General features: G+C 40.5%; 3 protein-coding genes across 4 annotated transcripts; all 3 read right to left on the bottom strand.

Annotated features, from left to right (window-relative positions):
- Window positions 1-231: 231 nt before the first annotated feature.
- si:ch211-261d7.6 (zinc finger protein 208) lies at window positions 232-8323 on the bottom strand. Its single transcript, XM_053327545.1, has 2 exons — window positions 8026-8323; window positions 232-5507 (listed from the first exon to the last, which is right to left on the bottom strand). The coding sequence occupies exons 1-2, from the start codon at window positions 8171-8173 to the stop codon at window positions 1174-1176; spliced, it is 4482 nt and encodes a 1493-aa protein (XP_053183520.1). The 5' UTR covers window positions 8174-8323; the 3' UTR covers window positions 232-1173.
- A 1907-nt stretch (window positions 8324-10230) lies between these two features.
- Window positions 10231-17411, bottom strand: zgc:66448 (uncharacterized protein LOC327401 homolog). The gene is made up of 2 exons (XM_053327592.1): window positions 17068-17411; window positions 10231-15238 (listed from the first exon to the last, which is right to left on the bottom strand). Exons 1-2 carry the CDS (start codon window positions 17171-17173, stop codon window positions 11688-11690), a joined length of 3657 nt encoding a protein of 1218 aa, XP_053183567.1. The 5' UTR covers window positions 17174-17411; the 3' UTR covers window positions 10231-11687.
- A 337-nt stretch (window positions 17412-17748) lies between these two features.
- Window positions 17749-21527, bottom strand: si:ch211-261d7.3 (myb-related transcription factor, partner of profilin). Of its 2 annotated transcripts, XM_053327525.1 has the most exons (4): window positions 21456-21527; window positions 20476-21159; window positions 19642-20067; window positions 17749-19549 (listed from the first exon to the last, which is right to left on the bottom strand). In XM_053327525.1, exons 2-4 carry the CDS (start codon window positions 20729-20731, stop codon window positions 18684-18686), a joined length of 1548 nt encoding a protein of 515 aa, XP_053183500.1. In that variant the 5' UTR covers window positions 20732-21159; window positions 21456-21527; the 3' UTR covers window positions 17749-18683. The 2 variants fall into 2 exon arrangements, with proteins under 2 accessions (XP_053183500.1, XP_053183501.1); XM_053327526.1 differs by having other exon boundaries at window positions 20476-21525.
- Window positions 21528-25633: the final 4106 nt, after the last annotated feature.

Here is a 25633-nt window from a genome sequence, read left to right as displayed (position 1 = left end):
AGCTGAAGCGTAAACGACTGATGTAGTTTTAAATGAACAGAACTTAACTGTGCCCATAACCATGTCCTCTTAATAACCACAGTCTTCAATATTAACAATAAATATCAAAGAGTAATTTAGTCAGAAGATGAGTACCAACAGAAAAAAAACCTACGATTCCACAAACATCAACATCAAAACACGTGAGCCAATAATTCACACAATAATGGATCCATTTATTTAAAACTTTTTCCTCTTAGTTCCAGAAACAGCAAGTTAAACAAGTAGTCAAAGGGAATGTTTGTCATCTAGGGCAAAAAAAAAGATCTTCATAAATTAATATAGCAAAGTAACTCTATCTCTCTTACAATACAAATAATATTTCCACTATGCAAGTGGTACAAAGGAACGTGCAACTATCCTTAAAGAATCTAAGTGCTGTGCTAATTTATTTTTTTTTAAGTTTTGATAATGAATAGATTTTGCACAACAAAGAAATATAACACTAAATATGAAATGACATGTGAGCTTATAAATCAATTGCACGTACAGTACAATTACTAGTTGAATGTGAAAATAATTTTAGTGGCTGTCACATTCCACATCAGGTCATTTTTTTTCACCAATTCACATGACAAAGAGTGCACACTATTGAATTTCAGATATTTTCATCTTTTCTCTGAAATATGTAAACCTCATCCAGTCAAAACCTCAGGTACGACAGCAGCAGAATTAGTAAATATCTGTTTTACAGGATGATTTCATCATCATCATCATAAACTTTGTAATAAGTTTTTGTGAAACACACTTTGAGGAATTTCTAAATGCATGAGAACAGACATGCATAAATGTTTTTAAATGTTTTCAAATCATCTGCTAGCACAACACGTTGCATTTGTGACATAAACACTACTACTGTAAAGATATAAAAAGGGCTATGTAAAGCAGCTATTCTTTAACATTTGTACACATTACTAATCCAGTGTAAACGAAAGTCAGAGAACAGGAAAATAAACAAAAGAACTGCTTTTTTTAAATATACAAAATCGAAATAATATAGAAACAAATAAGGAAAGCTAGTCTAGTCAGCTTAAACAATAAGATCTAAACAATCATTTTGCAGCTTAACACATCTAAGTAAAAAAAAAATCCACAATCTATGGTGTCTTCATTTCAGTTTTCAGTTTGTTTTGTCTAAAACACTCCTTGGGCATGTTCAATATAGTGCTGGTGCAAATCAGTTTCTTGACAAAAAGTAGTTCCACATTCAAGGCAAGTAAGGCCATTGGTATCTCCTGAGGAGACAGCAGCAGGGGTATGACTCTGCGTTTTGTAATCACCGATACATTCCTGGTGATGACTGATAAGGTCCTGTATTTCAGCGAAGGTCCTGGGGCAAATGGAGCAATGATACGAGTCATTGTTACAGTGCTGAGTTTCATGTTTGTGTAATGCGGCTGGTGAGAGAAAGGCTTTGCCACAATGTTGGCACTTATGGCTACTTTGTGACTGGCTGTCTGGGCTAAGTGTAGGTCGGTTCAGAGTGGAAGATGGAAAGGACTTCCCTCTGTCGTCAGCAGGGAGGATGTTGGGTTTTAGAGGCTTTGTGGTCATAGCAGCACTGAGCCTGAAGCGAACTTCATTTGGGAGACGACATCGGACTTCATCGTGCCAGGCAAGGTGTTGCTGCAGCTGGTTCTCAGTCCAAAAGCCCTGGCAGCACAATGCGCAGCAGTAAGGCCGACTCTTTGCCTTGGTCTTATGTGTTCCTAATTGTTCCTCTGTTTGGAAAGCTTTCCCGCACTTATCACACTTGAAGAGGCATTTGGCTGTATGCTCTGACAGCCGGCTTAGTGGTGGGGAAACCTCTGCTGTGGCTTCAGGAGTCTGGATCTCCTGCTTTCCTTCCAGACATACTTTCTTATGGTCGATGAGGGCTGCTGGAGAACTGCACTGTATCCCACAGTCAAGACAAGAGACAGGTTTCACAGGGAAGGGGTCTAATCTGATTTTCCTCTGTCTTTTTTTCTTTGCAACACTATCATTACTCGTCACTGCAGCACTGTCTACAACTGCATCTTCTGAGTTTTTTACTTCACTGCTCGACACTAGAGACTCCTTTTGAGCACCCCAAGGAACCTTATTTTTGCCTTTTGCACTCTTTGAGTGGGCCTGCCATTTGTGAGCACGTAGGCCTCTGGCTTTCGTAAAAGTACAAGAGCAGATGGGACACTGGTGAGTCTTTCGCTTCAGTGTTAATGAGTCCGACTCAGTCCCATTGAGGTTGACATCACCCTGTTCTGAGACTTGGTCTGCTGATCCATCTCCCTCAAGATCTTCAGCTTCCAAACTTTTACTGTGTTTATTTTCATAGTGAGCAGCTAAAAGCGAACCTTGGTCAAATGTTTTGTTACATTCTGGACATGAAAGCTCTGGATGATCCAGTGTGCTATTACTCTCCATACTTTTGTTCGAATCAGGATCTGGCTCAGTTGTGGTCTGACTCTGAGGATCTAACATCTGCTGGTTCTCAAGAGCACAACGGTTCAAAAACTGTTCTTTTAGTAAAGAATGTGAAAATGTCTTTTCTGAGTGCCATCTTTTGTGGGAGCCGAGAGCTGAGCTGGTCATAAATCGCCTCCCACATTCGGAACAGTGAAATCCTTCACTTAGCACTTCCTGTTTAGGTTGCTTAAGCACTGGGGACATGGCTGATTTGGCTTTTGCTACAGATCTGTGTCCCTCAGTGTGAACTCTTTTATGAAAATTTAAGGCTCCGATCACCGAAAAGCTTCTGTCACACTTTTTGCATTTGTATTTCAAATCTGTTTCAAATCCCTGACTTTCTATCTTTAGCTCTTCTGTGTCAATTTCATTCTTTACTTCAGTATTAACTGCTGACTGCTCAGAGCTTTCCTGTGTGTGGACATCCATGCTATCTTTGGCCAATTTTAGAGTGTCATTATTTTCTGAGGTTTCAGTCTTATAATGCGCTACTTGACTGTCTCTTTTAATGCAAAGCTTTTGATGGGCCCTCAAGGAGGCCTTGTTGTTGAAATGTGCTAGGCACGTTGGACACTGGAGATCCTCCAGTTTGACTGTGGCTCTTGGGGACGACAGTGAGTGGCCAGTCTCATAGCCATGACTTTTCATATGAAACTGAAGCGCTTTGGCCCGTGAAAACAGTTTTCCGCAGTCAGGACAGCTGTACGTGTTCTTCTTCAACTGCTCTACCTGATGTTGAAAAGACTTAACTGGTGGTGGGAGTAACTGGTCATTATGCACAACCTGGTGCCTGAGTAGGCTGGAAAAGAGGCGGAATGACCTGTTGCAGAGTTCACATTTATGATTTCCATTCTCGTGTTTCCTCATGTGCAGTGCCATGATGCCCTTGTGACGGAATTTTCTACCGCACACTGGACATGCAACCTTAAGACTGGAGCGTGGACCTCCATTAACAGAGTGCACATTACCTACACTACCTTTTCTTAGCCTCAAAGCTGCACATTCAGTCTGACTTTGCTTGTGATGGGAGTACGCTCCTAAAGACCAAAAACCCTTCCCACACTGTTCGCAGTGATAAATCTTTGGGCCTAGAAGGGTTTTCTTTGGATTGTACTCTTTCTTAGTGACTGAGATGTTCTCTTTCTTTTGTGCAGGACAATTGTTCATATGGTTAAACAAGCTAGCTGCGTATGAATAAGACATCATGCAATCTGGGCACTGGAATTGTTTTCTTTTGGGATGATGCAACTGATGAGAGACTAAAGCAGACAAACGCGAGAAGCATTTACCACACTTGTCACATTTCAATTTTTTCTTGTCTAATTCCTCTGCCTGGTACAATACATTTGCACTTGTGTTTAGATCCTTGTGTTCTTGTATGTGACTGCAGTGTGCTGCATAGCTACTGGCTTCATGGCCACATGTGTCAGAAGTGTAAACTGCCACTGACTGACCTTGAGTCTGTTGTCTTCTCTTATGAATGCCGTGCCACATTCTGTGAACACGCAGTGATGATGCACTAGTAAACCAACGGTAACAATCTGGACAATCAAATCTTTCCACTGTCGGTTTATCCTCAGCTTCCCTCGTTACCAGTGTGCACGGCTCCTCGGCTGGCTCAAAGTCAATTTGTACAATTTTCAAATCCATCTCTGGTTTTGAAACAAAATTAATGGGTGAAATTTCTATTTCACTGTCGTCTCTTCCTTCCTGATCTGATTCACACAGCAGCTCAAGATCAGGATTCAGGTCTTGGACAGGTTCATCCTCAGATTCACTTGCACTGATCACCTGTACATTAAAGTCCCCAGGTTCATAGCTCTCCATGTCTTCATCCGTCTCATTTACTTGAGAGTCTTCTTCAGCCACATTGGTAAGAGGCACATTCTCTGACTCTACTTGTTGTGTCATTTCACCTTCCAAGACTTTCTGTGGAGGTAGTAGAGACAGACATGTCTGGGCCGCTCCCTCTGTCTCTCTGAAGACATCTGTGTGATGGAGCTGATGAGAGTGAAGTGCTGAAGCCCTTGAAAACTTTAGTCCACAGTCCTTACATTCAAATGCCTTCTTTTGTAGTTGACACACTTGATGGTGAAACGACTTTGATGGAGTCTCATCACTGTGTGCCATGCGCTGATGCCTGTAGTAGAATGTTAGAGTCATAAATACTTTTCCACATTCCTCACACGGGAACCTTTTTGCAGATTCATCCGAGTGATTAGCATGCCATCTCTGATGGTTAAACAGGGCGATATGGCCATTGAAACCCTTTTTGCACTCACTACAGTAAAATTCACTGCAGCTTTTCTTTGGTTTTTCTTTTTCTTTCATTTCTTCCGGAGTGCATTGGCTGTTGCGGCTAAATCGTTGGTGAGTTTTCAGGCGCAACAGAGCAGTAAAAGCTTTACCACAAGAACACTTAAAGAGTTTTTCAGTATCATCAGTCTGGTTTTCACTGGGCTTGGTTTCAGCCATTGTCTCCTCAATGTGGAATGAATCCCCTGAACTCCTGTTTCGTGACTTTACCAACTTTCCCTCGTGACAACGACGGTGAGCGTCAAGAGCAGATGCACGAGAATAATTCCGTCCACATGACTCACACTGAAACGACTTCTTTTTCAGATGTTCAAGGTCATGAAAAACAGATTTGGAGGCTTGTCTGTGTGAGCGCTGATGGTTGAGAAAGTGTCCAATCACGCCATATGATTTCCCACAGTCTGTACATTCATAGGTGTGCTGCTTTGTTGTCCCTGAAACGATCTGAATACCAGACTCCTTGTGGGAGGTTTGACCGTGGTTACTCTCCATGTGTGAGTGGAATTCACTCAGTTCAACAAATGACATTGAACATATAGTACAGAAATTTGCCACATCACTGTCCTTTTCCGAATCATGTAAACCACCCAACTGGTCGTCTAAATACATGACGCAGTTTTCTTGGGGATGCTGTTGGCGATGCTCCAAGTAGGCTGCCTCCTCTCCGAAGGCTTCTCCGCAATCTCGACAGCAGAAAACCCCAACCCCTAAAAATAGAAAGGGGAAAATAGGAGGTCAAGGCCGCTCCTCTTTCCAAAGACAGAAAGAAAGAAAGGAAAAAAGAACAACAAAACAAAAAAACACAAATACACAGTTGCATATGATGTCTTTATTTTAAAGGTGGTTATAATTTACAGTGTAAGCCCACATTAGAAGGCTGTCTCAATGAAATGATCAAAATGTGATTCCATAAAAATCTATTCCATAACATTCAGTGCTATTACAGAGAGGTGAATACACACAGTGTTTAAGTTAAATGACCTTAGTGAAGGTCAATCATTGGGCTGTTTGATTGGATAACTTAAGAATGTATGAGGCTTTGTTAAACAGCAAATGCTACCAAAGTGCTACACTGCAACAGACTGTGGTGCTGTTCCATGAGGGTCTAGAAAAATTATTATTATTTTACTTCAATTGAATGCTACTTTCACAATCTAATGGCACAAAACAGCTGTAATTTAAAGAAGATTTTACTGTAAAATGAGTCATTATCCTCTAAAAACAATATGTCTGATTAGCCTAAATGTTCAACTCTGATACACTGAATGTAGGATTACTTTTAAGTACTTGTGTTTCCCTAAACAGCTGTTCAACAAGCTGACGGGTACAGTGATGACCAGCACATCTAGAAAGGTTGAAACTTCAGGCTTAGATTACACAAAAAAGTGGAAGAGGAAGCAGCACTATATAGTAACTTCACGTGCCTGCTATGGTTCAGGAGCTGTAGAGCTGCACACTGGTTCTGTGACACTTCAAGTCAAATTTGAGGGAGAAAAGCCACATTCACTATGTGTATTGTAAACAATATGCTTGCACTACTGAGAACATCGCTGTCAGTTACCTGACAACAACTTATTGTTCTCTTTTGAATGCTGTAGAACAAAAGAGTGACTCCCTCCCACGGTCTTTCCAAGTATATCAGCATTCTTGACAACATTTCTATATATGTGGACAGAACAATAGTGAACCATCTATGTGCACTTTTGTCACATAGAACCACAAGAAAGGTTGGCTTTTTATGTGTATTGTTTATTAATTTAACAAAGTTATGCTAAAATTATGCTTAAGTTAGATTCGAATTGTGCTGTTTAAACAGACTAAGATTTGTAAACATTTATTTTGCTAATGAAACCAGAAAAGGGGCAATTTCACTGCTCCCCCTACCCATCCAGACCAAATCAAAACCAGCTATACTTAAGACTCATTAAATCTGGACTAGATAAACAAGAAGACTTTTTGACTGGTCTAATGTAGTATTGATGGTATATTTAAAAAAAAAATTAAAAAGGCTGTGACATTGCCCTTTATTCTGTTTTCATAAGCAAAATAAATGTTTCATGAATCTGAAAGTGAATTTAAACAGAGTTAAGACTCAAACATTTTTTTCATAAGTGCAAGTGGTGAAAAACAAACAAACAGAGAATACGCCTTAAAGATCATTATTTAAATTACTTGGTAGTATATATACACTTGGTAGCTAACTCACCAAAGCAAAGTACACTGCGCTCTGACATACAAATTAAAGCCAGGTAAAGCTGGCATTGTTTTTGCTGTATAGTTGATACTGGCAGAGCAAACACAAGGGAGAACTATTGTATAAAATCTTGTGCAACTCTGTACTACCATTCATCAAGACTTGTTTTGTAAGGACAGTAGAGCGAGGTGGGTTTACTTTGTGATTGTGTTCACAAGCTACAGACTGCACTGTTGAACTGTATAAAACAATGGTAATAATAATAACAATAATCCCTGATAATACATACTACAGCTCAAGTGATCAATTACATTAGTACTGTAGGAGTCAGCAAGAATTTTTTTGGCTGGGTGCTAAATTAATATTAACGTCTGAGGCAGACAGTTGGCTGATTTTCATCTCTGGGGTTTCTCAGCTTGGTCTGGCTGTCCAGATTTCGTCATGCTGTTTGCTTGGTTGGTTGGGTGGGGGTGGATAAACGCATGGTGCACTGGAGAAGAGTTGAAATGTGCAAGTCTGCAAATAACTGTTTCATCTATTCATTATTTTTCGGATTTATGTACACATTATTTTCTGTTTTGTCATTTAATTACTTAGTTACTTTAGTAATAACTAATGACCATAACTTCTTCCATTAATGTTTCAACATTTAATTCAACCATCAAGCATAAATCCAACCCATCAATCCGGGGTGCAATAAAACAGATTTAAAAGGTGCCATTCACATTTAAACAATGTCCCTGTGTCACTGTGTTTTAATTTTGATTGGATTATTCAATAAACCTAATTGATCAACTCCAGAAAGCCAAATACACAAAAAACAAAGTGAATATGATTTACCTTCTGACAAAAACACAACGTTAGTGTACACTTATTGTGTAATGCATTTGCTAATAATTGGTTCGTTTTTCTATAAGATAATATAAAATGCATGTCCCTGTGCTGTGGTTGTCGCAGGTCATCACGCCTGTAAATATCGGTGGTGGTGTATATAATGTGTAACCCAGGTTTATCGGTAAATGAATACTTACTGTCTGCGGTGTCCTCAGCCAATGAATTGTTGCTGTTTTCAGTTGATCTCTCTCCATTGAAAGGATCGTTTTCAGCTGCTCTGTCTCCATTAAACGGGTCGTTTTCAGCTCCGTCTTCTTTGATCGCAGCGCCAGTAGCTTCGTCCATCTTGGTGTGGCTCTGTGAGGCTAGCACGACTGCTAGCTTCCTTTAGCTAGAGTTAGCCAACTGAACAGTTGTTTATAAATCGTTTTCTACACTAGCAGACACTCTGCGGAGCTCGTAGTGAGAAACAATGGAGATAATGAGGTTGTTCGTCAGTCAGATAGCACAAAAACAGTGCAGCATGTTGCCAATGACGAGCACGACTAGCTCTCACACACATACTCACACACCTGAAATATGTGTGCGCATCCTGCAGCGGAAGTGGACTCTTCTTCTTCTGTTTTGTTTCCTCCAGACTGCTGACCTGCAGGCTATCAATATGGATGTTACAATAATATAATATAATATAATATGATATAATATAATACTAGTGATTATGTTTCAGTTGAGGAGTAAAGTTACATCTAACGGCGTTAATTACAAAATAAATGAAACTGTAATGCATTACAGTTACTAAAAAAATGTGTAGTTATTTATGAAAATGATGATTACAAACGGGGTTTATATCTGAAGTCAGACCTGTAAGCTGTTTGTTCAGGAGGGTTTTTCCGAATGTTTTAATATGTTAGAAACATGTTATCATATGGCTGTTTTTAATAATTTGAAAACAATATTTTTTATATTTTGTAAATAAATCATAACGTGGGCTTAAATGTTGTCACAGTACCTAGTAAGTCCATGCAAGACTTTTGACTTTTTCATAATAGGTATTTATTCCAATTCCAAAAATCTATATGAACTAATGAACACATTTTCAAATGAGAGATAAATCTTGCTTTATATGAAATTATCTCCCTTATAAATCATCTCAGCACCATGAAAAACACCTGAACTCATATTTTGGTGGGCTTAATGGGTACACTTACTCTAATAGTTGAAAACATTCGTTAGAAAATAAGACAAATAATCAAAAAGTAATGAAATGTAATAATAAGTAACATTTCTTTGATTAAGTAATTGAAATAGTAACATTACTTATTACATTTGAAATAGTGTAACTAGTAATCTGTAACCTATTACCTTTTCAAAGTAACCTTCTCAACCCTGAATATATTACAAATGTGAATATGATGCTCAAATGGCTCTAGTCAGATAAACTATTCCTAATCTATAGGTAATGTTCAGCATATGAAACATTTATTTCCAAATAAAAAAATTCATACAATAATTGAGGGCACCTTTTAAGCTTTTATGGAAATAAAACACTGACAGGACTTTCCCATTGTGTTTAAAGGACCAGTGTGTAGGATTTAGTGGCATCTAGTGGTGAGTTTGCAGATTGCAATCAACTAAATACACCTACCTTTCAAGTGTGTAGCAGAGTCTACGGTGGCCAGTTTGGTTTGTTTGTTCTGGGCTACTGTAGAAACATTGTGGAGCGACATGGCTGCCCCTAATGAAAGAGGCCCCACTGCCTATGTAGATATAAAGGCTAATTTTAAGGTAACAAAAACGTTCTTATATTCAGGTGATTATGCACTAATTAAAACAAATTCATGCACATTTAAATCTCTACAACTCTTTACACTGGGTACAATTTAGTTTTCCACTACAGTTAAACACGCTGAAAACACAGCACACTATTTTCAGTGTTAGAAGAAAATGCAATATAATTCATGTTAGAATAACAAATTATGAATTAGGAGGAGTTTGTTTGGAGAATGTGTCACGATTTATCAGGTTAATGACTCAGTACATTCTATTTGTGGTCTTTCTCCAAGAGTCACCATTTCATACAAAAAGTCCTGAATTATTCATCGTAATCTGCATGTTCACTTTCTTACTACTGGTCTAATTTTTCAGAAAAAAATCCAAAGCTACCTACAGGTTTTTCATACAAACAAGGTTAACCTCCATGTTTCCTTTTAATTCATTTTAATTCTCTTCTCAAACCAAATATGTAAAAAAAGAAGACAGACTTTGAAATCTGGAAATGTATCAAAACAGGATGAAATCCTTTTATTGTTGTTTTTGCAATATGAGTATAATACTGAAGTTCAAATATTAAAGGCTTACCTAACAAGTATTGCGCAACACAACATTATAATCAAAGGCAAGTTTTATTTAATCCAATATGTAGACATCACGGGAAATTTCTATTTTGTTCCATGCTAAAACAGTGGATAGAGGTAGAAGGGACATGTTTTTGAAGCTTAAGACGCTGAATGTTAAGATGCACAGGGACGGTTCATTTTGTACAAATGGACTGTGTGTTTTATTTTACAGTAGTAATAAAGAGTCAGTCATTTACTGGGCAACCAAACCTACTCAAATGCCTATTATCATAAAAGAGGAGTTCTGTACTCAGCTAAATCTACACAGTTATGGAATAAATTCATTCATTATTCACAAAAAAATACATTGAACTGTATTCAAAAATGGACTTTATAAATATTGGTACATTCCAATCAGAGGCGGTAATTTTTATGAGAGACACAGCACATGGCACTCAGCAGTTTACAGTAGGTGCTAAGTATTGTCAGCTAGGATCATCTAATGAAATGTATTGGGTCATGACTCATTGCCAGAAATTTGCTACTCTGACTGGACCTGATGGAGCAAAATATAGTTGTATATCATTAATCTCATCATTGTCTTGCCATTGTGTAAAATACTGACAAAACATCACATAGATCCAAGTTTAATTTATTACAAAATTGACAACAGTGTCAGCAATAATTGTGTAACGACGCTACTTGCTTCCTGTTCCCATTTATCACCCAGGAGTTAAATTTACAGAAAACTTGTTGTGAAATGACCTTTAAATGGTAACCGTTCTATACTTCATTTACAGATATATTTGCTTCTGACAAATTTATATCATGATGAGAACTTTACTTATGAGATTTGGACCCAGCCAACGGCCCTGTGACTACGAGTGCTTCTTGACAAGTTGTAGTCAGCTTTTCATTGGATGTTCTGACATTTCTTTACAGTATCTTCGAAACAGTTTATCTGTGTTTTGGGAGTGAGGTCACATTGTTGAGTCTACCTTAAGCACAAACTAGGCCTAGAATACCAAGACAGCAGACATGCAGACTGTACTCATAAAAGGCACACAGTATACTGTACATGAGAAACACAGTTCAAATGGGTCATGGCATATGAGCAAAACTCTAAAAGTACTAATATTATCTCAATCTAAATGTCATTGGCAATAACTGAAATGTAGACTGTAGAATCTCACTAATCTGCACCCCTCGGACGTTGTTTATGCCAGTTAAATATTTGGATAACTTAATGCATTTAAAAAGATGGTGAAACTGAATCTATGACACATGTGTACACCCCTCTATTCTAACCAATGGTGTGTTAAGTCTAATTTAGATTTAAAAATTAGTACAACAAGAACCAAATTCCATCAAGTGTGCACGCTAAATCAAGTTTCACTTATCTTTTTGTTTCTAATGCCCGTCCAGTCAACTGGTCAACTGCACAACTGAGGGTCAAAGTAATGAGATTCAACTGAATAAAATTTATAAAAACATAACTAAATCTTGCTGCTAGTGTAGAAATGTCAAATTTCTCCTTGTGCATGTTGCAAGTAATGCATTTGTAGATCCAGCTCGCGAGGAAGAGAGCACCCGCATATCATGCACTGGAGAAGCCGTTCGGGAGCAAAAGGCAAACGGGGTCCAAGTTTGTGAGGTTCTGTCTGCGGGGCAAGCTGAGGTAGGGGCAGAGTCTGTGGCATGTGCGCCCTCTCGCTCATAACTGCCTGTGGTGTGAAAAAAATATTTGGGTGCGGGGGTCTCGGAAGTGCACCAACTGCGACAGAGTGAAGAGGGTGAGGCCCAGGCAAAGCAAGAGGAGGGAGTGGAGCAAGTGGAGGTGAGAAAAAAGGAGAAGGCTGATTTATGATAATTTGTGTGCCAGTTACCATTGGTTGCTGCTGCAGCTCCTGTCCATTCCCTGGTTTGAGTTGCCCCGTAAGCAGTGTCTGAGGACCCACAGGATTATTTTGGAAGCCCCAAACTGGTGTCCCTATCCCCTGGCCAAAACGATGGGGCTCGTATTGTATGGAGATGGGAACCTTCTGTGTCGCTGTCTGTACACTGGTCCAGCCAGATGACACCTGCTTTTGTTGTAGCTGAAAATCTTGATTATTTACTATTTTCTCAGGGGAGTTTATAGTCTTTGGAATTCCTGGCGGTGTTTGCATGTCCCACAAAGTGCTACCTACCCCATGAGAAACAGAAGCTGATACTGGCATAGCACTGCTTTGGTCTATTTGAGCTGAGGTGGAGGCACCTGCTAAGCCTGAAGCCCACTGCTTTTGTGGCTCACAGCCATTCCATGCCTTCTCTGGCTGGCTAACAGTCGATGGTGTTACTTGAGGATTACTCAGGTCCCACACTCTATTGTCCTCTTTTTTAGGAGGTGTGGATGGCTCCTTTTGAGTTAAAACTGGGGCACCTGACCATCTTGGCAGTTGAAGCTCTTGACTGAGCTTATTTGGAGAGTTCTGTGAATTTGCCAGTATAGCAGGTCTGACACTCCACAGCGCTGCCCCATCAATGTACGGGGACGAGAGAGAAAATTCATGTTGCAATGAGCTTGTGGAAGCTATAGCTGTGGATGTGGGCGTGCTACTCCAGGTAACAGGCTTGGGCTGCCTGTGCTGCTCCAGCTCATTCCCTGCTGATGGACTACGTTTTTTTGGCACAGCTGCTTGGTTGGAGCTGACAATAGAGACTGCATTCTCTTTCTTGTGAGATGAGTCTAAAGTCGGAGCAGATGGACTATCTGCCCAGCCGGGCCTCTGGTGCTGCTGCTGTAGGCCTGGCTGTGGTGGGCTGTCAAACTGTGTCTGCTGTGAAGCCGTGTGTGGCTGTTGTGACGAAGGGACAGGCATGACTTCTCCGCCATCCACCTTCCACTGAACAGGTGGAGGGTGCATCTCGGACAGCCAAGGCTCCTTCTGCTGCCTGCCTTGTAATTCCAAACGAGATGAGAGCATGGAGGACTGTGGCTGGACTGCTCTCCTGTGCAGCTCAGCCTCTCTCTGTGCAGAAACTGCATATGTAGGTGGGTGAGAACTAACCATCCCTGAGCCTCCTAATGGTCTAGACCAGCCCCACATGAGCCTCCCCCCTCTCCTCCCCCTACTACCCCTGCCTCTCATCCTAGCACCCATTGGGAATGAATTATACTGACTGAAACCCTGGCGCTTGCGAGCATGGATCTTCTGGTGTACTAGCAGGCTGCTGAACCAGGAAAAGGTTTTGTGACACTCATCACAGCGATGAGGTCTCTCTCCTGTATGTGTGTTCATGTGATCACGGAGCAGATAAGCTAATCCGAAGCTCTTGTCACAAAGGTCGCACTTATGAGGTTTCTCACCATTATGTGATAACATATGGTGCTGCAGTTGGGTCTCATCGCTGTAGCCTTTACGGCAGCTGGTGCAGCGAAATGGTTTCTCTTGATGCAGCTTTTGATGGGTTTTCATGTTCTGCATGAAGGCAAAATCCTTCCCACAGTCGGGACATTTGTATGGCTTCTTGCCCGTGTGGATGATGAGATGTTGCTGTAAGTAGCTACTGAATCTAAAGCCCTTGCCACACACTTTGCACTGGTAAGGCTTGTCCTTGGAATGTATGCGCATATGCAACTCTAACACAGAGCGATGGCGGAAAGTCTTTCCGCACTCACACTTGTACGATCTTACACTTACGCCATCACTTTTCCACTTTGCCTGCACATTATCGCTGCTTAATGGAGTAACTTGCTTTTGAGGCACTGGTGGCCCCTTTTCTAAATATTGTGCTACATCCTTGTGGACACTTAACAAATGTAATTTCAAACTTGTTTCATTACGATAAACACATGGGCAGTGGGGACAGTTGTGTCCTTTATCCCAGAATTTGTTAATCGGCCGTGGGGGTTTGGGCGTCCTCTCCAGCTTCTCATACTCTGCCTCATGAATAAGCATGTGGGCTCTCAGGTTAGCCGGTGTACAGAAGTTCTGGGGACAAAGGGGGCAGTTGAATGTGCGTTTCAGCTCCTCGCTCTGGTGTGTGTTCTCTTTTCCTCTTACTGTCTCTTGTGCAGACACAGGGGCCTGCTTGCTGGGCTGCTCGCTGGAAGAGAGTGGGTTGGTTTCATGCAGTCTGTGCTGTCGGCAGTGAGCCTTCATGTTTTGAGCAAAGGCAAATTTTTTCCCGCACTCAGGGCAGCGGAAGGGCTTCTGGCCTGTGTGCAGATACTGATGCTGATGGAGAAGGCTGCTGTACTTGAAGGTTTTACCGCAGATATTGCACAGGTGAGAGCGTGCGTTGTCTGTGTGCTTGCGACGGTGGTCTTCCATGACGGAGTAGTGTTTGAAAACCATGCCGCATTCTGGGCATTCATAAGGTTTAAGTGCGCCATGACACCGCTGGTGGAAGCGCAGGGCCATACTGTTCGGGAAAGAGTGATTGCACTCTTGGCATGTAAAGAAGCAATCCTGGGAGTGGGTCATCATGTGCTTAGTTACTGATACCTTAAACTGGAATTCTTGTCGGCACAGCGGGCAGTGATAAGGCTTTTCTGTTATATTGCTGCAGTTGTGGTCCCTCAGCTTATCCACCGTGGAGAAGGTCCTCTCACATTCTGCACACTCAAAACTACCCTCCTCCTTTGTTTGCACCTCCTTCTTTGGAGTTACAAGATGCTCCTCCTTCTCTTTATGTTCATTTCTGTGTTTAATGAGGCTGCTGCGGTGCTGAAAGGTAAGGCCACATTCTTTACAGGTGAGGGGCGTGAGCTCATCCTCATGTGCATGAAAGTGGCGGTGAAGGTTGAACGTCTCCCGCCGATTGAAGCACTTCCCACACTCCTTGCACACCAAGCGGCACTTCCTTGGCTTAGCTGTCAAATCAGCGTCCCCACCTTTGTCTGCCTCTTCATTGTCGTCAGGCACATCCTCTATCCCTACGACTTCTTCCGCTGGTTCTTTCTCTGCGTTCTTCTCATCACAACTGACTTTTCCCTTTTCACGAATCTCCTCTGCGTCAGAAACAATGTTAGCATTAAAATGTGTTTCCTGCTGAACCTCCTTACCAGCCTCAGTGACAGTTTTGGGGTCTGGAAAAAAAAAAGATCATAATAAACAACTTAGCAAGTAGAAAAAACAGTAACAATCTTGTTAATGTGACATATTGCATGAAACACAGCTGTCCATTGTAGCACACAGTTTAAGGTGTGTACTAGATCAGTGTTGTGTCCCCCCCCACCCCCAAATAATGTTCCCCTCAAAATTGTGCTTTTTGTAGCCCCATCTCTGCCGTTGGGGTTAGTACTTGGGTTATGATTAGGCATAGCATGGTTCAGGTTAAGGTGAACTTCAGGGTCAGGTTATGCACCTCAGTAGGGTAGGGATAAGGGTGGGTGCAGGCGTGTAATCAACACTGAGGACAGGTCACTTACGTCCCCCCAAAATTTGCAGGTTCTCCCCAGAAGTAGAATGAAAGTGTATTTATTCCCCTCAATATTCAGTGTTCAGTGTTAAAACGATTCCAAAATGCACCTCCTATGTCCAATTTGTGTTCATGTCAACAGCAGTGAGTGCAGTGCTGGAGCTTTAGGTCTGTCATCTGTCTGTCAGGTGTCACTGAATGTATCCAGGTTTGTTACAGGGTTCAACATGAATGTTTTTTTCACTTTCATGGTTGATAGAGTGGGTCAGAAATCTACTTGTCTTCAGTCAATGTATACAATCTATACAAACTGTATTGTATAGGGGCAAGTTATCAAATAGTTAATGTTGAATTTAAGTAAATAAAATAGAGCAATAACACAGACTATCATAGATGAGAAGCAACAAACATTCTTGCATATTGAAAATGTTATGATCCATCCTTAACATTTTATCAGCCTAGTTTCTTTCAAATAATAAAGCAGACTCCCTAACCCAGCAAATACATTCTTAATACACACTTCCTCATTTCCCTCTTAAATATTTCACGTTCTCAAAAGTATTTATGGCAGTGGTAAGGGTTAGAGTTAACTTAATTGTTCATTAGTTTTATTGTCTACCCAAAAAGTGATAACCACAAATAAATGACTGCACCTCCACCCCACCCCGTACCCACTTGTTTCCCCCAAATGACTGACTGAAGATTTCACCCTTGATTTCGCTCTTGGCCAAGGCACATTGATTAAAAGTAGAGTCTGACTGATAAATCTGTCAGCCATTATGGGCCTTTTCACAGATATATCTATGATGCTGTATGTTTTCCGATAGGCGCAAAGATGAAAACCAGAAATGAAATATAGGGGACAGGTCAGACTATTTTCAATGTGCAACCATGTTTGTTGCTTCACATCTTTGACACTCTGTGTTGTTCTGTTTTATTTACTTAAATCAAAACAGGTAAACCAATTATTATAAGGGCAAATTAAATCTGACTTTAGGCATGTAGATTTCTGACCCACTCGCCTGACCAACATTAACACTGTACCTGTTTTTATGCTTCACATATGTGGAACAAACCCCTAAAATCTGCAGCTCTCACAGTGATTGTAAATCAAGGCTGGAGACTTTTCTGATTGCTGCTGCCTTTGATTAAGTCTTCTTGCACTGCACTGTCACTTTTATTCACTTGCTTCATCATTCATTGCATTTTATCTTATTGATATTTTCTGTTTTCCTCAAGTCTTTACTATTTCGACTGTATTTAAATGTCTTTTTACAATGTGTTTCTTTTGCACTTTGTCTTTAAACTGCCTTGTTGTTGAAATGTGCTTCACAAAGACACCAGCCATGCCTCGTTTGGGTGCAGTTTCAGGTGAGGGATAAACACATATGGACTGGGAAACAGACTTCAACCCACAACACCGGGAGTGAGAGGTGTAGCTCAGGTTAGCCTGGAGGCTAAAGCTAACCATAAAATACATTAACACCGTTAGCATACCGCGCTCATCATTTTCCTCCCGGTGTGTTTTCGTCTCTCCTTCGTCGTCGTCTTCAGTCTCAGACCAGTCGAAAGCCCGCTGGTCGCCTCCAGGAGCCTCGGCCATTTTTTCACCCGATGTTAGGTCCTCCGCTAAATGACATGTCGTTTTGTCGGCTCCAGCACCGGACTCGACACTAACCTCAGAATGGCTGGCAACACAGCCGCCGTCGCTCCCAATATCGGCTCTCTGCTCTCCGTCGCAGCTCTCCTGGGTTTTAGTAACCTTTGTTTCATCTGTCTTGCCTGAGCTGCACTCAGGCTCCGCCACCCCTGTCCTCTCCCCAGATGTTTCCACCTCCTCCGCAGGGGATTTCTGTCGTTTCAGAGACTCCGATGGGTCTACGGCGGCCATGTTTCACCCATGCACCCCCTTGTCCACTCCACAGAGCACAACATGCTACCCAGCCTGTACCAGGAATGTGCCTTCCGGTTGAAATCTTCACAATAAAGCACTCACACTCAGCTCTATTTTCTAGTTTCAGAAAAAAAGAATAATGTGAAGTTTTAAATGAGACCGCTCTCTTTACAACTACTGTGATTGTGTTGTTGTACACACAAAGCACGTCACAACTTAAACTTTTAAACATGACCCCCTTTTTTTACACGCTATATGACAAATCCACAAGTGACCAGCTGGATTAATTTGTAGTCCATGTCTGACTTTTATTAAAGTTGAGTTACATTTCATCAGAACGGTAGCTATCTACAAAATATAGCTTGTGCAAAACTACGTAGATGATGGCCATATGCTGTTTCATTGCAACTACCTACAAACACATCCATCATACTGCATGCAAGAATATAATAAATAGCCCTACATACTCATGTATGCTTTTTAAATTCCACCAGAAATAGATTAATTAAAATCTGATGCCTACTGTTGCTTATGCTCTAAGGGTTCTTGTTTTCATATCACCAAAAACTGGCAACTCTGCAAAACATTTTTGTCTCAAAATACACTGAACAGAACACAGTCTAACTTTATTGTCCAACCAAAGCTGGAAAAGTATGTACCATGAAACTGTTAAAAAACACAAGCATACATTAGCAGGTAATTACAATAGCTGTATAACTACAATATATGGAAACAACTGCAGATTACAAGTACTTGATGACAATGTAGTTAGTGTATCAGGAGCATTTTAGACAGTACTTAACTATTAACAGCATCATGAGCTTCACAGCTCTGCAGTAAAGCATGTACTGTGACATGCATGTTAAACATCAGCACCTACAGTATGTTGTTGACTGGGTAATGTGAGTCCCATGGGTGAAGCTCCAAAGAGCAACTGTTTGTCAAGTCTTCTAGCACAAGAATATGTATGTCTGAAAACCCAGGCTAACATTAAGGCCACCCTTGTCTCATGTGTCTAATTTTCTTATCCACTTCAGTCCTTTCTGAAGACAAACTTAAGTACAAGATGGATTACTGACTTGGAGTCGAACAAGACTCCAATGAACTTTTACAGAAATACTGTCAATAGAAAAAGAGCATGATTTCTTGTCACAGTTTGAAACACCAAATATGCGTGATGTGCACTTTGAGTTTTTATTTTATCTATTTTACTTTCTGCTCAGCGTCGTCTTCTGCGCCTGTGATCGACAGCTCTTCCTCGTCGTGGCCTCTGCACATTGCCATTCGTGGCGGTGGGTGGATCAGAGGAAAAAGTGCCATGTACGTCAGGTGATGATGGTGCAGGTACCGTCACTACAGCTGACTGATTATTTGAATGCTGTGGCTGATGTATTTGTGTTTGGTGTTGTTGCTGTACTACATGCGGCTGTTGTAGTTGTGGTTGCTGGGGTGCTTCAATCCTCTGTTGCTGCTGTTGTGGTTCTATGTGTTGTAGCTGCTGCTGTGTCTGAACCGGCTGTGGCTGTAAGTGCTGTTGAGATGTTTGTGATTGGTGTGCTTGTTGTACACGATGTTGTTGCTGTGGCTGTGGTTGCTGCTGGGCCTCCAGCACTCCTAACAGCCTTTGCAAGAGGACATTGTTTTGCTGCAAGCTGACCGCTAATGCCTCTTGCGAAGCGACAAGTGTCCTCATGTCCTGTCTGAAGCTGTCCCCAAACTCCCGTAGACTCTTCTCTACCCGATTTCCCAGTTGAATTGCCGCTTCCCCTAACCCTCGTAGCTCATCTTCAAGCCAGGAGCTGCGCGGTGGGGCTTCAAGAGGACCTTGCTGTGCTCCAAGTGATGGCTGAGGACTGCTAGGCTGGGGGCTACCATTGAGGAAAGGAGCACTGTAGAGCGGAGAAGGAGGCAGCCATCGTTCTGATGGAGGGGGTGGTCCAATGCCCAGACCCAGTCCTAATCCCAGTTTCTCCTCCATGCTGTTCTCTACTGGTTCACATTCAGGGTCGCCTACATCTCTGTCACGCTCAGGATTGTCTTCATCCTTTTCCAAACCATCTCTCTCTGACCCTTCCACTCCAATACCTGCAAAAAGTGACACAACAAAACCACAGTAGATGTTAGTTACTTCTACGGAAGATACAAAGAAAATTAGCTGAGTAACGACTCATTTTTACCAGTATCAGAGTCGGGGAAGCAAGGGAAACTTGGTTTTGGTCTGGTGCTTTGCTTTTGCCTGGCATGTTGAAGCCTGGGACTTGACTGGGAAGGACGGCCGAGCATCGATGCCCCTCTGCTGGATGGCAGGTAACAGGTTCGGTGACGGGCATCCGCTAGCCTGCCTCCGTTGCGTCTCTTTAAGTCGTCCCAACGCTTCTTCACCTCTCGAAGTGTGCGTGGGACTCTGGACACAGCGTTGACTCTCTCAAGGATTCCTGCCCAGATACGTTCTCTCTCCCGTCGTCTGAGCCTCCCTGCAGGACCGAAAAGCTCTCCCTCACACCGAGTGACTTCTGACACCAACACCTCCAGCTCTGCTCCACTGAAACGACTCTTTCTTTTCCCCGCACCACCAGCGGCCAGTGCAGCTGACATAGCTCTGTCTGTTGAGAGAAAGGTGAGAGGACAACACCAAAGGGAAAGGGAAAAATATTAAGTGAAGTTAAATGTACTTTGTAAGGAAAAGGTCTTATTTCCATTGTGTGAAGGCAAAACCTATTCAACTATAAGTACTTTAAGCAAGTGATGGAGTATTAAAATAACTCCAGGCTTCCTTGAGGGATCACAATGGAGCCTTGCAGCAATGCTACAGGTGATTAGTATGGATAAAAATGGTTAATGCACATTCTGAATATGCTTTGGTATAATGCTGATAAAATAAATCCCATAATAGACCACCAGGTTTAAACACTGTCTCCATTAAGATCCACATGCTGTGCAGAAGTGTGCAAGTAAACAACAAAATGTGGGATCCAGTTTCCCATAATGGTCTTACTCTTATTCAGACTTACTTTGTTCAATGGACAAGAGGTCGTCTGAGGACATGCCGGGTGCCATGATGTTCGGGTGCACCACTACCACATTGAAAGGGAGTCCTCCAGGTAATCCACTGCTCTGGTCACAGCTGCCCTCCGAGTCCTCATCCTCCCTGGGGAAGCCGTTTTCTGAGACTCCCCCTCCAAAGGGTCCCTCCGGAGACTCCACTTTGATGTGCATGGGAGGTGATTGCTCGTACAGCAGCCCCCCCTCCTCGTAGTACTCAGTCATGGGTTGGACCTGATTTACAGCAGAACTGACTGGTGGGCCAATTCTGATATCGACAGCTGAGGCCCCATTAACACAAGTTCAAGGTATCATTGGACCTACTGCCAAAGACATTTTAGCTATTCAGTATACTGTATCATATCATGAGGGGATGATTTGTTGTGATATGCAGAATTATAGTTTCTAATACTGTTTTTAAAACTACCCATTAAATGAATCAAGTCATTACTGCATCTTAGTGACAATCAGGGTGTCTGATTACAGCATGAAGATCTTCATGGTTAGCAGCAGCCGCTTGAATCCATTTTTATCATTTTATTTACACTGATATGTTACTGCAAACATACACTGCGAGGAAAGAAACTGGAGGAGGCTGAGTGCTACATGTAAGCGTCCGGCTGCATCATCCAGGCAGAGCATCGCCTCCACAGCTGAAATACAACAACAAACACAACACACCTTTACAACTGTGCCTCATAGTAACATTAACGTGCTCGTATTTGGCCGTCATGTTGACTTCTGTATTCTGTCGCATCGATGCGCATTTTTTTCTGCACCACATCCGCAATGGTTGCGCATCCCGCATACATTAGATGCTGATCTTGCAATGGAGCTAGCTGTTAGCTGAGAGGCTACAGCAGCTTCAGGCAAAGCCGCAGCTTCGTCTGAAGCGCCAGCCACAACTGAGCAGACATGATTTGAAAGGTTAGGCTGTTGTGTTTCCTACCTCATGATAGCGGCACATGGGAGGCAAAACAAAACCAAAACACAATCGGTGCAGCTGTTAGCTCAGCAGCCGATACACAAACCGAGGAAGGTCGCTTTGTGTTGACGTCACGGAGGGGGGTAAGTCTGGACCAATCAAAGTTTGGAGATGTTGATCAAATGTATTTGACAGGGTTATTTTGCAGGTGTTTCAAATGATCAGGAAAGGATCTGATGTGTAACTGTTAATTCATAGGTATTGGCCTGGGAAGGATTTGACTAATTGTGTCTTAATTCCAGGGTTGGGAAGTTTACTTTAGAAATGTAATAGATTACAGATTACTAGTTACCCTATCTAAAATGTATATTTCAATTACTTAATCAAAGTAATGTAACTTATTACATTTGATTACTATTTTAATTTTTAATTTTTTGGGGTAAGTGTATCCATTAATCCACCAAAAATCTAAATTGAGGTGTTTTTCATGGATACTGACATGATGTATAAGAGAGATTATTGCTTATAAAGCAAGATTTATCCCTCATTTGAAAATGTATTCATTAATTCATGTATATTTTTCTAAATAATTTATAGATAATAAGATATTTTATGAAAAAAGTCAAAAGTCTGGCATGGGCTTAATTGATACTGTGACACCATTTAACCCCATGTGTGCTTCAAATATGCCCAAATAATTTTTACAAAGAATTAAAAACATCAATATATATATTCGGTAACATTTTAAATATTAAAAAATGTGGAAAAAATCCTCCTGAGGTCTGACTTCAGATGTACCCCCTTTGTAATCATCAACATTTCATAAGTAACTGTATTCTAATTACACATTTCTTCCCAGTAACATAACGGATTACGGTTACATTTAATTTGTAGTTAAATTATGTAACACCATTACATGTAACTAGATACTCCCCAACACTGCTTAATTCTAAGGAGATGAGACGCCTTATACACAGTTGGTGCATGCCTAAGTCAGTCACCGAAGAACATGCAAATGTGGATTTTATAACAAGTGTGGAGAATTAAGTCAAGTTAAGTTATTCATTTGTATTTTATTAGCTTTTAATGAAGCCGTTCTTCCAAAAAAAAAGTCCTTTGGCAATCAATTATTAACTCAATAAAGCTGAGCAAAACTACAGTCTCAGTATTATTATGCAAATTTTCATTGTTTATTGCAGGAGACTTTTTGAGTTTGAGTGAGTATCAATAATAATTATTGACATCTTAAAGACAAATGATTGTAACACAGCATTGTGGCCTATCCCTTTAATGATCTGTCACCTGCTTACATCTAACCTTACTGTAATTATTTCATTACAATTAATAGTATTATAATGGATATGATTTACTATTATTTAGAAAATACATTTTAAAAATAACCATAAACATGTCTTTTTCTGACCAGTCTGTGTTGTCTGTATCTGTAGATGTCAGATTAAAAATGCTTACTCAAGAAAATCCAGGTGCTCCTCGCTGCTGTGTTTCCCAGGTGGGATAATGTTTAATCCCTGTGCACAGTACAAGGAAAAATCCTTTAAGGAGAGCAGTGGCTTTAAAATGCCAACTGCTCAAAGTCACTGTGTGCACATTGTGAAGTTGGGTTGTGTGTAATAAAAAAATATTTTCCACAATATTTGATTGATTTTTCTATGATCTTCCACAGCCCTCTGGTACTGAGATCTGTAGCATATTTGGAAAATATAGTAAAGGAGGTAACTAGGCATACTTCTGAGTGTCAGTGTAAGGGAAATAAAACATTAAAAGAACATTTTGGGAAAAGGGAAAGAATATCTGCTCTTACCCCAAATCCTTCCATCGAACATTCACACAAATGGTTAAAGGTTTATCATTCTAAATAGCAAAAGAAATAGTAAATATAGATAAGGCCCAGGCCTGGACTGGGACAAAAAGTCAGCCCTGGACTTTTTGGTCCAGGCGGCCCACTACAATCTGCACACAGATACTGTTCCAACTCGCGTTGATGTACATTTAAACACACAAGCCCTTAATAACAGTAGTTTACTGAACAATATCCCTTATATTCTGGAGACTTGAATAGGCTTGAATTAGTTTGAACTGTATAATGTGAAACTGTTGAACGAGCAATAAACCATAAACACTGACTGAAAAAAATATGTAAAGCATCATAGGCTACATATGAGTTATGTTGTTAGATCAATGTCCTTCATGAACTAATTGGACTGTGGGCACAAAGAAAGGTGCATGTTAACACTTAAAACACTTTAACTCTGGTGACCTGATTTGGGGGAAGTCATTATAGGTAGAAATGATCAAAAATTGTGAAAATAGCAGATCTACATGCTCAAACCACATCACATTGCAACATGTGAGTTAAGTGGTAAGCTTGCAGATTTGTAATTATGTGACATCCTTTGATGTAAATAGTGGTTAAGTGGTTAATAAAAGCTAAAATATGGTTATTGTTTTCCAATACTTGTAACACACCACACTATGCAGAGTTTGCTATTTATTATGTCAAGTAAAGTTCACAGACAGGTAAGTAACTGTTCTGAACATTTAATGAGTGTTTATTCACACCATGCTGGCAGGATCACACTTGCTTAAGACTGTATCACCACTTCCACATGGTGGAGAGTCTTCCTCAACCTGCTGCTGCACCATGATGGCAGCGGGAGCCTCACTGTGACACACCTGCTGCTGAGAGGAACCACTGCTGCTAGCTCTGGCTCCTGCAACAAACATTTCTGACAGCTTTTTTTCTCTTAGCAGTGTTGGTTGCGAGAGTTTTTCTTTTCTTTTATCTCTGTTTTTCAGCTCCGCCTTTTCGTTTTTTTCAAATTAAATTTATCATGAAAAATTGAAAACATGAAACTCAAAATGACCTGTTTTCTGGTTACATTTGAACATAAATGCATTTACACATTTTATTCAATTCAGCAATATTCTGAATGAATAAATATTTTTTAGGATGTTATTCATTGCACATGTTGACATTTCTCAATATAAAGAGCATGCCTTTTAATATCAAGGTGTCTCTCAGATAAAACAATGTTTCTAAGGTATGTCATTTAACTGCTCTGTTATCTACTTTTAATTTTGATTATTGTGAACAACAACATAATATAAAGGTTGGTCAGCCAATCTGACAATAAAACATCATTGTTGCAACAGATATTCAAAATAAAGATCCTAAAAGACAAAACCTCTAAATGTTGATGTGATGTGTTTCTCTCATAATGCTATGTATTTCTTCTTGTTTTTCAAATTATAACAGACATACAGTATTGAATCTCAGAGGGAAAACCCTCAGTAAAATAATAATACATTCTTAATGATAATTATTTCTGGCTTACACTTTGTTTTATCATTAATTAATTTAAAAAAATGTCAATATTTAAAAAAAAGTCTATTCTTAAATGTATTAAAATATGCTTTATGTTTAGTTTGGTTATTTAAAATTGTATCAGCATAACATACTAAAGAGTTTTTTAGTATGTTATGCTAAAATGGCACTTAAGTTGCAGTACCAGTCAAAAGTTTAGACACATCATCCCATTAACTTGAAGGAGAAAGTGTGTCCATACTTTTGACTGGTGCAGTATAAATCACGTCCAACTCAGTTTTCCTGAAAATAACATTTTTCAAAAGATCAACATTTGTCAATTCAATAAATCTCCAAAATGCGTCTGTTACTGTACAGCCACAATCATTTCATTTCTGATGGTTTACATGATACAGAGTACACATTTGGATGTGATATAAAGCAATCTTTGCATGGTTGGAGAGGATTTCCTACATGGCCATAAATACAAGTTGAGAAAGTGTATGTCAATGAAATAAATACTAAGATAAAGCACAGACAGTTAGTGAATAACATTACTTTGATAATTGTTAATCTATGAATAATGGTTACAGTATCACACATAAACACATAGAGTTGCTAAGACACAACTTGAGATCAATACATAAAAGGAAGCTTCCTGTGTTGGGTATACATGCGTTTAGGTTGAAGTGGATTCTAAAGTTTACATAATCTGTACGTTTGCTGCTGTCTTCCATATGTGTTTTCACACGTTACCCAACAAGATAAAGTCAAAAAATGTAACTGTGTCCTTGACCATGAGACAGAAGAGGGACAGAAGGGGTATAAAAGGATCTGCAGAGCATCAGCAGTCACTGAGGCTCAGACAGAAATCACC

Source organism: Scomber japonicus, chromosome 10, assembly GCF_027409825.1.
Source record: "Scomber japonicus isolate fScoJap1 chromosome 10, fScoJap1.pri, whole genome shotgun sequence".
Lineage (NCBI taxonomy): Eukaryota > Metazoa > Chordata > Actinopteri > Scombriformes > Scombridae > Scomber > Scomber japonicus.
This window is presented reverse-complemented; position numbering and strand designations above follow the sequence as displayed.

Coding starts and splice junctions, on each gene's coding strand:
- si:ch211-261d7.6 (XM_053327545.1), bottom strand. CDS start 8,173: ATGGACGAAGCTACTGGCGCTGCGATCAAAGAAGACGGAGCTGAAAAC. Junction 5,508..8,025: donor GGCTGAGGACACCGCAGACA/GTAAGTATTCAT, acceptor TTCTATTTTTAG/GGGTTGGGGTTTTCTGCTGT.
- zgc:66448 (XM_053327592.1), bottom strand. CDS start 17,173: ATGGCCGAGGCTCCTGGAGGCGACCAGCGGGCTTTCGACTGGTCTGAG. Junction 15,239..17,067: donor GGAGGAAAATGATGAGCGCG/GTATGCTAACGG, acceptor TTTTTTTTCCAG/ACCCCAAAACTGTCACTGAG.
- si:ch211-261d7.3 (XM_053327525.1), bottom strand. CDS start 20,731: ATGACTGAGTACTACGAGGAGGGGGGGCTGCTGTACGAGCAATCACCT. Junction 20,068..20,475: donor CCTCTTGTCCATTGAACAAA/GTAAGTCTGAAT, acceptor TTCTCTCAACAG/ACAGAGCTATGTCAGCTGCA. Junction 19,550..19,641: donor CTTCCCCGACTCTGATACTG/GTAAAAATGAGT, acceptor CACTTTTTGCAG/GTATTGGAGTGGAAGGGTCA.